This window comes from Schistocerca americana, chromosome 1 (genome assembly GCF_021461395.2).
Source record: "Schistocerca americana isolate TAMUIC-IGC-003095 chromosome 1, iqSchAmer2.1, whole genome shotgun sequence".
Classification (NCBI taxonomy): Eukaryota; Metazoa; Arthropoda; class Insecta; order Orthoptera; family Acrididae; genus Schistocerca; species Schistocerca americana.
The window spans coordinates 832,242,858-832,256,374 of NC_060119.1; the positions used below are offsets into that span (position 1 = coordinate 832,242,858).

General features: G+C 45.6%; 1 protein-coding gene across 1 annotated transcript in view; it reads right to left on the reverse strand.

Moving 5' to 3' along the window:
• LOC124594527 overlaps nt 1-13,517 on the reverse strand; it is a 605,846-nt gene that overhangs the window by 92,870 nt on the left and 499,459 nt on the right. The window contains exons 156-168 of the mRNA XM_047132903.1: nt 13,085-13,405; nt 12,648-12,977; nt 12,208-12,522; nt 11,773-12,105; nt 11,355-11,660; nt 10,613-10,918; nt 10,175-10,495; nt 9,738-10,067; nt 9,298-9,612; nt 8,863-9,195; nt 8,445-8,750; nt 7,703-8,008; nt 7,262-7,585 (exon numbers count right to left, since the gene is read on the reverse strand). Coding sequence (XP_046988859.1) covers nt 7,262-7,585; nt 7,703-8,008; nt 8,445-8,750; nt 8,863-9,195; nt 9,298-9,612; nt 9,738-10,067; nt 10,175-10,495; nt 10,613-10,918; nt 11,355-11,660; nt 11,773-12,105; nt 12,208-12,522; nt 12,648-12,977; nt 13,085-13,405 — 4,146 coding nt within the window. The remainder of the gene's footprint in view (nt 1-7,261; nt 7,586-7,702; nt 8,009-8,444; nt 8,751-8,862; nt 9,196-9,297; nt 9,613-9,737; nt 10,068-10,174; nt 10,496-10,612; nt 10,919-11,354; nt 11,661-11,772; nt 12,106-12,207; nt 12,523-12,647; nt 12,978-13,084; nt 13,406-13,517) is intronic.

The window sequence follows — 13,517 nt, forward strand, 5'->3', positions numbered from 1 at the left end:
CAGAAATCGGTTGTTAAATAAAGAAATTTTACCAACAGTTCTTGGCGGTAAATCATGACGTTCTACAAGCACGTAGCCAGGTTCCAAAACCGCCATATACTTTTAATTTATCAGAACGCTAACAGCAACGTATATGCCGCTATAGATCAGTAGCATGTAATTATATTACCGTATTCAGTTTGTTGATCAAGATGTGTTTGACAGTGCCTTCAGAATAGATATTGGTCTGCAAGAAGTTTGACAATTTTCTGTCACACACTTCTGGACGTAATAGAGGGGTTAGTAAATAAAGTTTTACATATCGCCTCATATTTTTAGCTTCGTAACTAATGCTGATGTTTCTTTGGAAAGAAATGACATATTATTAAAAGAAAATAAGTGATTTACTAATTACTGTCTTTTATTTTCTTGCGACAAGAATCAGAAAAGCTTTTCAAAATTCAGTTAATGCTTTCGACGAGCCAGCGGTAACCAGATTATCCAAACTCACATGCTGCAAAAGGTGACGTAAGGTTTTCATTGTATTGTCAACGTCAGTGTACAAGTAGGAAGCAAGAAGAACAAATGAAACCGCCACTAACGAATTCCATTAAAAAAGGTAAAAATAATATCCGTCACATCAAAATCAAATCTGTACCGACAGTTTCCAAACAATTAAAAAATAAAGTAAACGCTGATTACCTACAAAGTAAATGAATAAAAATACGAAATGACGGACGTACTAATCATAGAATATAGCATGCAAATAAAAACTTTTGTCAAACAGGTATTCGATCTCAGACCTCCTGCATGTGGAAGGTAAATGCCTCGATGATAAACTATTTTAGCAAACAATACAGGCCCGACTCATATTTTCAATACCACTAATGTTTTCCAATTATTTTTACGAACTGTTCACGAATGCAGGAGAGTCGGCTCCAAATCTTAGTCTGGCACAAATATTCATTTCTGATGCCATAGCCATTACAATACAAATTAGCGTATCTGAACGTGCCAGTAAACTCCCGGCTGTATGAAGAATCGAAATCTCGCGCATGAAACAACTTCAAAGATCTGATTGCTTTATTGATGAGTTAATGTGTTGCATTCTTGACGTTCAGCATATAAGGAAGAAAAATTTTCATGGAGGTTTGAAATTACGTGTAAGGTTTGTTGGAAGTCGCTAAGTGCTCTCTTTCAAAAATACTGGATCAATATATTCTGGGTATTTTTGAGCCCCGTGAATTACGCTGCCTCAAACATACGTACAGTTTCTATCTGTGGACTTATCCCACTGTGTTACACCTTTAACGTAACATCACAGCTCTCAATGAACCGGATTTTAAATTTTCAAATTCGGTCAATAAGGTATGAACTATTTAAAATCAAATTTGTATTGCCCCTGGAAGTCTTTAGATACGCAACCTGCAACTAGGATCGGGTGACCGTGCCCTGGGCTAGCCGGTTACTAATTTAGATAGCTGAGACATCAACAAGTTAATACCATAACAAATCAATGTATCCTTCTCAAGCGGTTTAATTCACAACATTGGTTTTCTTTCCATTGGCACTTTACGAAAGGGACGTAGCACCGCTCCAAATTCATCCATAAGTAGTACTATTCGCGTATATTTCGTGGGGGGAAATGTGGCGCTACTGTTTGGAACTAATATGGCGAAACATAAGCAAAAACGAAAAATTTACTACGAGCATAGAGGCGAGCTAAGATGATCTAATTGTTATGGCACAGACACAAACTTTATTCGGAAGACATGGCAAACACCTACTAATAATCCGGTCAACAATAACAAAAAAGGTCGATTAGACAAAAAAAAATCGTATAGTCGCAAATTTTTGCGCAGTGGTAGGAGGGAGGGGCGTGAACAACATACTAAAAATTCTGTCCAGTGGGACGTGAGCGCGGATTTGGTCGGCGTTTAATGGCCACTTTTTTATGTTTTTCTTGAATAACTCGAAAACCACGGTTTCTTGCGGAAATATTTCGCAGTAAAAATTAAACTAACTTAAATTTATTACTAAAAAGGTCTAATTAATTTTTTTCTCCAGGACTAATAATATCCGCATTGCAAGGGATGGAAAAAATTGCAGATTATTAAAACCTGGTAAATCCTGTTTCTTTAAAGATTCAAACTCTCATGTAAAACAGCTTCAAACGTCTGATTACTTTACAAACGAATTAATGTACTACATATTTGCCTTTAAACACGCAAACGAGTAAAAATTTAGAAAATATTTGAAATTGCGCTTTAAGGTTTTTGGAAGTGTCTAAGTGCTCTCATTATGGAACAACGTATAAATGTAAGGTGGGAAATTTGCGCTCCATTTTAAGAAACAGCTAATTTTTTACGCATCTCAATGTTTATGATGTCATGTCTGTAAACTATGTACTGAACAATGATATAATTTTGCAGGTGTATTCGGTGATACATGTAGATACTCTATGGGAAGAGTGTTGCGGATAGAGTTAGTTGTAAAGGAGCAATAAATTAAACCGTCATGCCTGACATTGAAGTTTTACTGCGCGCCATTTGAAACAAAAGCTAGTTCTACATGCATCTCAGAGTTTATGACGTCGTAACTCCCTGAACTATGTGTCATGCAGTGACGTAATATTGCAGGTACATTCAGTGATCTACACGGTCCAGTCGCATTAATATGACCACCGCCTATGCAGTAACTACTCAAAGACGGTGGGTGGCAGCACTAGCAGAGGAGGGAATATAAAGCGTGTCGGGGCGGGAGGGGTGTTGTAGAAAACAGTGCAGTCGTCATAATACGGAAATGGGAGCGATTTATCTGACTTCCAAACGGGCCAAGGGTGGAAGCGACTGCGAAACGGCTAAGTTTGTAAACCGTTTGCGTGCCACCTGGTTAAGGTATTCCGTGCATGGCAAAACGGTGCTATCCAAAACCGGCGCCGAGGCAATTGTGGTGCACCACGGTTCATATATGACAGGAGTGAACGACGGCTGCGGGGATGTGTATGGGCGAATAGACGTGCAACTGTTGAGTGACTGACCGGCCAGATGAACCAAGGGGCTACGAACAATGTCTCCTCAACGACTGTTCGGCAAAAGTATGGGCCTACGCAGCAGGTGCCTGGTTCATGTACTCATGCTGACTGCTGCTCATCGGCGACGAAGGCTGGAATTGGCACGCCAGTCTCCCAACTGGACGCACTGAGTGGCCTTTTCACATGAATAATGTTTTATGCTCCAACGGACGGATGGCCGTTGGCGTGTACGGCATGAAATGTCCGAAAGCAAACACCCTGCACCAATCGTCGGAAGGGTTCAGAGCGGAGGAGACAAGAGAATGATCTGGGTAATGTTTTTATGGCATTCCCTGGGCGATATTGTCACTCTGGAAAGCACACGGCATGAATCTATCTCTGGGGACCATGTCCACCCCTACACGTAGTTTGTTCTTCCTCAGTACAATGGCATCTACCAGCAGGGCAATGCATCGTATCACACAGCTTGCAGTGTACGTGTGTGGTTCTAATAGTGCCGGGATTAGTTAACCGTGCTCCTCTAGCTGCGAAAACCCCCGGATTAAAATGCTATCGAGAATCCGCGGGACCACCTCGATCGGCTTGTTCGCGCCATGGATGCTCAACCGAGAAACCTGACGCAGCTGGCCACGGCACAGGCGTCAGCGTGGCTCCACATCCTTGTCGGTACCTTCCGGAACTTCACTCACTTTCTTCCTGCGTGTCTCACAGCGGTCCGCGCTGCAAAAGATTGTTGTTCATCCTTTTGACAGTTGGCCACATTAGTGTGACAGGACAGGGTTTGTTGAAACCTTTCTATGTGTTTTTTGTTTATCATAGTCCAGTTTCTTGATTACAACAGTGGAAATGTAGATAATGTCTGCAAATTACGTTACGAACAGAATTAGTTGTGGGGTTCAAATGGCTCTGAACACTGTGGGACTTAACATCTGAGGTCATCAGTCCCCTAGAACATAGAGCTACTTAAACCTAACTAACCTAAGGACATCACACACATCCATGCCCGAGGCAGGATTCGAAGCTGCGACCGTAGCGGTCGCGCGGTTCCAGACTGAAGCGCTTGGAACCGCTCGGCTACCCCGGCCGGCTAGTTGTAAGGAAGTAATAGAGTAAAACATCGTGTTTGGTGCTGAAGTTTGACTGCATGAACAGCGAAAATGTAGTAAGCAATAAAATTTCTTCCTTTTATCATTTCGTGTGGGGGTGCCAACGAGAAAAAGTTTCATAAAGGTTTGAAATTAGATGCTCTTTTTCTCAAATACCGGATGAATGACTTATTGTGCTAAACTTTTATCATAGGATTAACCCCTTAATGAGTAGATTACGACAGCATTCTCAATTTTTAAATTCGGTCAGTAACTATGCGAAATACTGAAAATCAAATTTTTGTTGCTCTTACGCTGCAGTTGGTACCGTTTTCTGGGATAGAGTTTTAATGGTATAAAAATAATATTCAATGTTAAATAAAATGGTTTAAGAACAAGTATTAAATGTTTTTACTACATCTAAGTGCAGTAGAATCGTACTAAGAGGTATATTGTGTTCTGAGGATGTGACGGTCTTGTGGGGCGAGGAAGGGGTGGAGGAGGAGAGACGCGTGAGGGAAGGTAGGTCGGCTGTTAGTGTGGTCATGCACTTTCCTCCTCCGTAGGTCTGCTAACTGAAGAGCGAGCGCCGAGCAGGTGAGTTCTACGACGTCACAGGAAGTAACTATAGGATGTTCCACAAAGTTACACCGGCTTTTCCAAAGCGCGCCTTGTGAATCACTAGCGATGTAGTTTACGGACATGCTCACAGGACGTCTGTCCTACACGAAGCGCGTTATGAGTTAGGCCTACTAAAAACTCTACCCAAAGAAAAACATATGGACAGATTCTGCGTAAATCTCTAAACACTGTTCTACATTGCTAAAGAGAAAATTGATTCCTTGCAATCAAATATGGAAGTTGTAGCATTAGTCCGGGAAAGACGACGTCCACCACGAGTGATGCTTGCTTTTCAGTTTACAGACTCGCTATACTTCCTCAGCATTTCGTGTCCAGTTTGTTATATTAGTAGACAAAATAACTTCACTGACCTCGTGTTTGTATAGTGGAGCTATTTTCTGTTTGTTAAGTGAGTACTTAATTGCAGTTATTAAATGAAATTTTACATAAAACACGTTCCTATAAACAATGACTAAAAAGTGTTTAGTTTGTAAATGTGATATTGCCAGCGACTTATGTAGTGTTGACGGGAAAGGGATTGGGCTGGTAAAGGTGAAACAATACTACTATCATTGACAGCGTGTAGTAGAGTTGTGGTGAATTATTGAAAGATGAGAAGGTTACTGCACTTCTCTCGCCATAAATTATGTTAGTGGTTGATTGCTTAAATCTCTTCCATTCAGGAGTTTCTGACACTAGTTAATTAGGTTGCACTGAGTGAAACAACTTAAGCACTTGCAGAGTCTATCTTGCAAGGAGGATTTGAATATGTCCGATGAAATTAGACTGATCATGCTCAAGTTTAGGACAGTGATCTGCTGTAGTGCTGAAACGTCCGAAGTTCCATAACACCTAGGTGACGTACTTGTGTTGCAAGGGATCCAATTTAAGCTTCTGAACCTCTTCAGCTGTTATGAGAGTTGAACTGGGGTGATGCATTTAGTACCCCTCAAGCTGTGAAAAATATTCCAGCCACTGTTAGTGAAGGCAAAGAAATCTACATTGTCGAATGCGAATTGTGGGCAAGTTACATGTGGGGCACGATCATCAGAGTGATAGACGATTAACAGTTTCAGCAGTTGAACTCTTTCACATAACAGCAGCAAACAAGTACTCACATAATAAATAGAAAATAACTCTATACATAAACACTGATCCAGTAGTTAATTTGTCTACCCGTAAAAGAGAACTGGACAAGTAGTGTTGGTGGTGAGGGAAGTCGCCTTTCCCGAAAGAATGCTATAACTGGAGTACAGACGATCAACCTTCCCTCGCCATTCTTTCAACTCCAGTCCCTTTCCAACCTGTCAAACCCTCAAAATACAGTTTATTAACACGGTTGTACCGTACGCAAATCTGATACACAGCCGGCCGGGGTGACCGAGCGGTTCTAGGCGCTACAGGCTGGAACCGCACGACCGCTACGGCCGCAGGTTCGAATCCTGCCACGGGCATGGATGTGTGTGATGTCCTTAGGTTAATTAGGTTTAAATAGTTCTAAGTTCTAGGGGACTGATGACCTTAGAAGTTAAGTCCCATAGTGCTCAGAGCCATTTGAACCATTTTTTCTGATACACACATTTAATACTTCCGCTTAAGCAGTTCCATTCCACAATAAACATTAATTATATATCAATAAAAAGATAATTTTAATAATCTGCAATGTCTCCAACCCTTGCGAAGTGGAAAATATTAGTCCTGGAGGAAAAATGAAAGGGACTTTTTTGCAGGAAATATGATGCAGTTTAATTTTATACTGGGAAATATCTTCGGTGGAAGCAGCAATTTTCAATTTATTCAAGAAAAACACAAAAAATTATCTTTAAACGCAACCCCAGCCCCACGCTTAAATCCATACCTGTCAGAATTTTCAGTGTGTTTTTCAGTACCCCTCCCCCTACCACTGTAGAACAATTTGCAAATACACGAATTTTTCCCATATTTTGCCTTCGTTGATTGGACTGAAAAAAATTAAATTAAATAAAACGATCTTAAGGCATTTGTTGGCCAGTAAGTTCGAGACGGGTTCCGCCGAGTGCAAGACTTATTTCATTCGGCGCCACACTGGACAACTCGCGGTGGATGATGAGGAAGAAATGATGACAAGGTCAACACAACACCCAGACCACAAGCGGAGAAAATCTCTGACCCGCCCGGGAATCGAACACGTGCCCAGTGCATGGGACGCAAGCATTTTACCACCCAAGTAAGAAGGCGGACGACGAATGTACTGCTATAGAATCTACGAACGGACAAAACTAATGGCACCAAACGTCATTGAAAGTAACAGCAAAGAAATTAACAAGTATAATTCCCACTGACTTACCATAATTAAACTCAGAGATTCTAATTCAAATACTAACAATAATTAATACATCACATATAGAGCAACATGTAATAAGGCAAAAAAGATAACGTACGGCACAAAAACCAATACGATACCAATGCTTCCACTTAACAGTAAAAGGATAACATATAGAATTAAAAAATCACCAGCTAAACTAAAATCAGTAAATGTAATGAAGTGGTCACACAAGCTTACGTGAAAAAACAAGACACTTAGAGAATGGGTCCCCAGTGAATCCAACTGCACACACACATGTAGGCGTGTGGCTGACCACTCGGCACTCTGCATTCGACCCACAAGCTCCTGGACAGGGGTCTTTGCACTTCTGCCCGATACAGGCCAGATGGCTGGCACACTCGCTGTTGCTGATGCACTCGGGCCGGCAGTTTGGAGGCGAGCCCTTGAATTCTGGCAGGCATGAACATGATGGGCTGTCTCCAGCTACCTTGCACTGAGCATTTGGACCACATGGTGAAGGCTGGCAAGGGTTCACTGGCTCGCTGACCACAGGGTTCTCAGCTACATGAGGGCAAAACGAATATGTGAGAACATTAACGCGGCACATCGACATAAAATTTACAAGGTACCAACTATGACATCAGTACAAAGCAAAACTTTCGTCAATCTGGTGCTTACGTATGGGCAGACATCTGGAGAACGGATCGCCGGTGTAACGAGGTGGACAGCTACAAATTGGGTTGTGATTGACCACCTCACAACGCGCTCCAATTCCACACGTTCCTGGGCAGGGATTCCTACATTTCTGGTTACTACATGCTTCGTTCTGGCTGCAATCGGAGCTCACGACGCACTCTGGTCTGCACGCCGGAGGACTTCCCAAGTATCCAGGTACACAAGAGCACACTGCCTGGCCATTAATCTCCCGACATTGGCTGTTTGGTCCACATGGAGATGGCCGACATGGTAGTGTAACTGCAGGAGCTGCATAGGAACAAGAGAGCCCTCTGTCAGTCAGATGCATTAGTTAGAAGACATACACAGTACACAGAAGAACTTGAATCGTAGGAGGATGTTCTCTCTCCTTGAGTAACTATTTTATGGAAATAGACCCAGACACTATTCGGACGAGTCACTGGCAAACTTGACTTAGTCCTCAAATTTACGTCGTCAAGAACGAAGGACTCACCCTTATCCTATTCCACATCTCATATTACCTGCTAAACGTGAGCGACAAGGTATTGTTAACAGATAACAGAAAGTGGTTCCTCTCCACTACTAGAAACACAAAACAAAAACAGAAAAGCGCTCGACTGTTGGATAGGACTTCTGAATCACCATTTGTTAAGAGTCAAGACCATGGTGACCCCAGAAAGTACTACTTCAAAGGCACTAAATTGGAAGATGGGCGATTACGTACGTGGTACTGGTCGGCACTGGATGAAAGCGTTTCCAGAGGTGCCTTCCGGACAGGTGCAGATGGGGATGTGATTAACTACATCGCACCGAGCATCCTGTCCACAAGTCCCTGGGCAGGGGTCAGCGCACTTGTTCCTGATGCAAGCTTTCGTCCTGTCACAGTCAGTACTCAACACACACTCTGGCCGGCAACCAGTGTATGGGTCTCCTTGATATTCCGGAAGGCAAGTACAACTGCCATCTCGGCATTCGGCGTTAGGCCCACAAGGCGATGGATTGCATGGGTCTGATTCCACAGGTTCTGAAACTGTAGGAATACCGAGAACACAGTCAGTACCACCGTAAGTTCCAATCTGTTGTTGCTAAGCCGCTATATTTATCACATGGCACAATGGCTCTATAAATTACAGATAGCTTACTTGGTGGCTTCGGGAAGCAGTTACTAAACGGGTCTCCAGTGTATCCCTCAGGGCATGTGCAAACTGGGGTGTGATTGATCACACTGCACTGTGCGCCAATGCCACACGACCCTGGACATGGGTCACGACACTTCTCCCTGATACAAGCCCTGTTGCTGGGGCACTCCGAGTTGATGGAGCACTCGGGCCGACAGTTTGGTGGAGCGCCAATGTAGTTTGCCAGGCACGAGCATGAAGGACTGCCACCTGTATCGCGACACTCAGAATATGGCCCACACGGCGATGGGATGCAAGGATTCACAACCACTGGGGCACTCGGCCTCTGAGGTGGAGCTAAAATGAGAAAGGAAACAACGTTCTAGGTCATTCCTGCGCTGTCACCAAGGCTATATTGCAACACACACACCAGAAAAACCTAATGCTCCAGAATCTTACGTGGAATTGGATGGCATCTGGCGAAGGGGTCTCCGGTATATCCTTGTTTGCAGCTGCATATTGGGCTGTGGTTGATCACCTGGCAGCGAGTATTGAGGCCACACGGCCCAGGGCAAGGGTCCACACACTTCTGGTTCACACAGGCTCGATTCTGCGGGCATTCAGAGCTAACCACACACTCCGGTCTGCATCCTGGTGGACTGCCAATGTACGACGGTAGGCACGAGCACACAGCCTGCCCATTCACTTGGCGGCATTGGCTGTTTGGACCACATGGCGATGGGTTGCATGGATCTCCCGGTTCAGCTACCACAGCTGTGCAATACAAGAGCTCGTCAGTCATATAAATACAATCGAAAGAAGACTTGCTTACAAAATAACTCAATCCAGACAGAGAAAAGATTTCAGAGGAAAGAATAATATAGAAGTTGGCTCCTTACGTTCGCTAGCCTGCACCGTGCAGTATCGGAACGGGTCTCCAGTGTATCCTGGCCGGCAAGTGCACGATGGCAGGTGATTGACAACCTGGCAGTCTGCGTTCGGGCCACATGTGCCAGGGCACGGGTCTTGGCACTTGTTACGGATACATGCCTTGTTGGGAGCACAGTCAGTGTTTACCACACATTCTGGCCGGCAGCCTTCGTATGGGTTGCCCACATACTCTGGTAGACAAGTGCAAGATCCGGCGCCATTCTGTTCCCTACACACTGCATTCGAACCACATGGCGACGGAGAGCAGGGCGTCGGTCTTTCCTGCGGCGCGGCCACAGCTGAAATCCACATGTTACATTTACTGTCGGTTACATATACTCTCTGCACAAACGTGCATTTACAACCACACAAATGGTATTGAAGTTAAATAGGACTCAATTCTTACGCTGCACAAAGCACTGAGAGAATGGGTCTCCAGTGTATCCAACTGCACACACACATGTAGGCGTGTGGCTGACCACTCGGCACTCTGCATTCGACCCACAAGCTCCTGGACAGGGGTCTTTGCACTTCTGCCCGATACAGGCCAGATGGCTGGCACACTCGCTGTTGCTGATGCACTCGGGCCGGCAGTTTGGAGGCGAGCCCTTGAATTCTGGCAGGCATGAACATGATGGGCTGTCTCCAGCTACCTTGCACTGAGCATTTGGACCACATGGTGAAGGCTGGCAAGGGTTCACTGGCTCGCTGACCACAGGGTTCTCAGCTACATGAGGGCAAAACGAATATGTGAGAACATTAACGCGGCACATCGACATAAAATTTACAAGGTACCAACTATGACATCAGTACAAAGCAAAACTTTCGTCAATTTGGTGCTTACGTATGGGCAGACATCTGGAGAACGGATCGCCGGTGTAACGAGGTGGACAGCTACAAATTGGGTTGTGATTGACCACCTCACAACGCGCTCCAATTCCACACGTTCCTGGGCAGGGATTCCTACATTTCTGGTTACTACATGCTTCGTTCTGGCTGCAATCGGAGCTCACGACGCACTCTGGTCTGCACGCCGGAGGACTTCCCAAGTATCCAGGTACACAAGAGCACACTGCCTGGCCATTAATCTCCCGACATTGGCTATTTGGTCCACATGGAGATGGCCGACATGGTAGTGTAACTGCAGGAGCTGCATAGGAACAAGAGAGCCCTCTGTCAGTCAGATGCATTAGTTAGAAGACATACACAGTACACAGAAGAACTTGAATCGTAGGAGGATGTTCTCTCTCCTCGAGTAACTATTTTATGGAAATAGACCCAGACACTATTCGGACGAGTCACTGGCAAACTAGACTTAGTCCTCAAATTTACGTCGTCAAGAACGAAGGACTCACCCTTATCCTATTCCACATCTCATATTACATGCTAAACGTGAGCGACAAGGTATTGTTAACAGATAACAGAAAGTGGTTCCTCTCCACTACTAGAAACACAAAACAAAAACAGAAAAGCGCTCGACTGTTGGATAGGACTTCTGAATCACCATTTGTTAAGAGTCAAGACCATGGTGACCCCAGAAAGTGCTACTTCAAAGGCAGTAAACTAGAAGATGGGCGATTACGTACGTGGTACTGGTCGGCACTGGATGAAAGCGTTTCCAGAGGTGCCTTCCGGACAGGTGCAGATGGGGATGTGATTAACTACATCGCACCGAGCATCCTGTCCACAAGTCCCTGGGCAGGGGTCAGCGCACTTGTTCCTGATGCAAGCTTTCGTCCTGTCACAGTCAGTACTCAACACACACTCTGGCCGGCAACCAGTGTATGGGTCTCCTTGATATTCCGGAAGGCAAGTACAACTGCCATCTCGGCATTCGGCGTTAGGCCCACAAGGCGATGGATTGCATGGGTCTGATTCCACAGGTTCTGAAACTGTAGGAATACCGAGAACACAGTCAGTACCACCGTAAGTTCCAATCTGTTGTTGCTAAGCCGCTATATTTATCACATGGCACAATGGCTCTATAAATTACAGATAGCTTACTTGGTGGCTTCGGGAAGCAGTTACTAAACGGGTCTCCAGTGTATCCCTCAGGGCATGTGCAAACTGGGGTGTGATTGATCACACTGCACTGTGCGCCAATGCCACACGACCCTGGACATGGGTCACGACACTTCTCCCTGATACAAGCCCTGTTGCTGGGGCACTCCGAGTTGATGGAGCACTCGGGCCGACAGTTTGGTGGAGCGCCAATGTAGTTTGCCAGGCACGAGCATGAAGGACTGCCACCTGTATCGCGACACTCAGAATATGGCCCACACGGCGATGGGATGCAAGGATTCACAACCACTGGGGCACTCGGCCTCTGAGGTGGAGCTAAAATGAGAAAGGAAACAACGTTCTAGGTCATTCCTGCGCTGTCACCAAGGCTATATTGCAACACACACACCAGAAAAACCTAATGCTCCAGAATCTTACGTGGAATTGGATGGCATCTGGCGAAGGGGTCTCCGGTATATCCTTGTTTGCAGCTGCATATTGGGCTGTGGTTGATCACCTGGCAGCGAGTATTGAGGCCACACGGCCCAGGGCAAGGGTCCACACACTTCTGGTTCACACAGGCTCGATTCTGCGGGCATTCAGAGCTAACCACACACTCCGGTCTGCATCCTGGTGGACTGCCAATGTACGACGGTAGGCACGAGCACACAGCCTGCCCATTCACTTGGCGGCATTGGCTGTTTGGACCACATGGCGATGGGTTGCATGGATCTCCCGGTTCAGCTACCACAGCTGTGCAATACAAGAGCTCGTCAGTCATATAAATACAATCGAAAGAAGACTTGCTTACAAAATAACTCAATCCAGACAGAGAAAAGATTTCAGAGGAAAGAATAATATAGAAGTTGGCTCCTTACGTTCGCTAGCCTGCACCGTGCAGTATCGGAACGGGTCTCCAGTGTATCCTGGCCGGCAAGTGCACGATGGCAGGTGATTGACAACCTGGCAGTCTGCGTTCGGGCCACATGTGCCAGGGCACGGGTCTTGGCACTTGTTACGGATACATGCCTTGTTGGGAGCACAGTCAGTGTTTACCACACATTCTGGCCGGCAGCCTTCGTATGGGTTGCCCACATACTCTGGTAGACAAGTGCAAGATCCGGCGCCATTCTGTTCCCTACACACTGCATTCGAACCACATGGCGACGGAGAGCAGGGCGTCGGTCTTTCCTGCGGCGCGGCCGCAGCTGAAATCCACATGTTACATTTACTGTCGGTTACATTTACTCTCTGCACAAACGTGCATTTACAACCACACAAATGGAAAAGAAGTTAAATAGGACTCGATTCTTACGCTGCACAAAGCACTGAGAGAATGGGTCTCCAGTGTATCCAACTGCACACACACATGTAGGCGTGTGGCTGACCACTCGGCACTCTGCATTCGACCCACAAGCTCCTGGACAGGGGTCTTTGCACTTCTGCCCGATACAGGCCAGATGGCTGGCACACTCGCTGTTGCTGATGCACTCGGGCCGGCAGTTTGGAGGCGAGCCCTTGAATTCTGGCAGGCATGAACATGATGGGCTGTCTCCAGCTACCTTGCACTGAGCATTTGGACCACATGGTGAAGGCTGGCAAGGGTTCACTGGCTCGCTGACCACAGGGTTCTCAGCTACATGAGGGCAAAACGAATATGTGAGAACATTAACGCGGCACATCGACATAAAATTTACAAGGTACCAACTATGACATCAGTACAAAGCAAAACTTTCGTCAATCTGGTG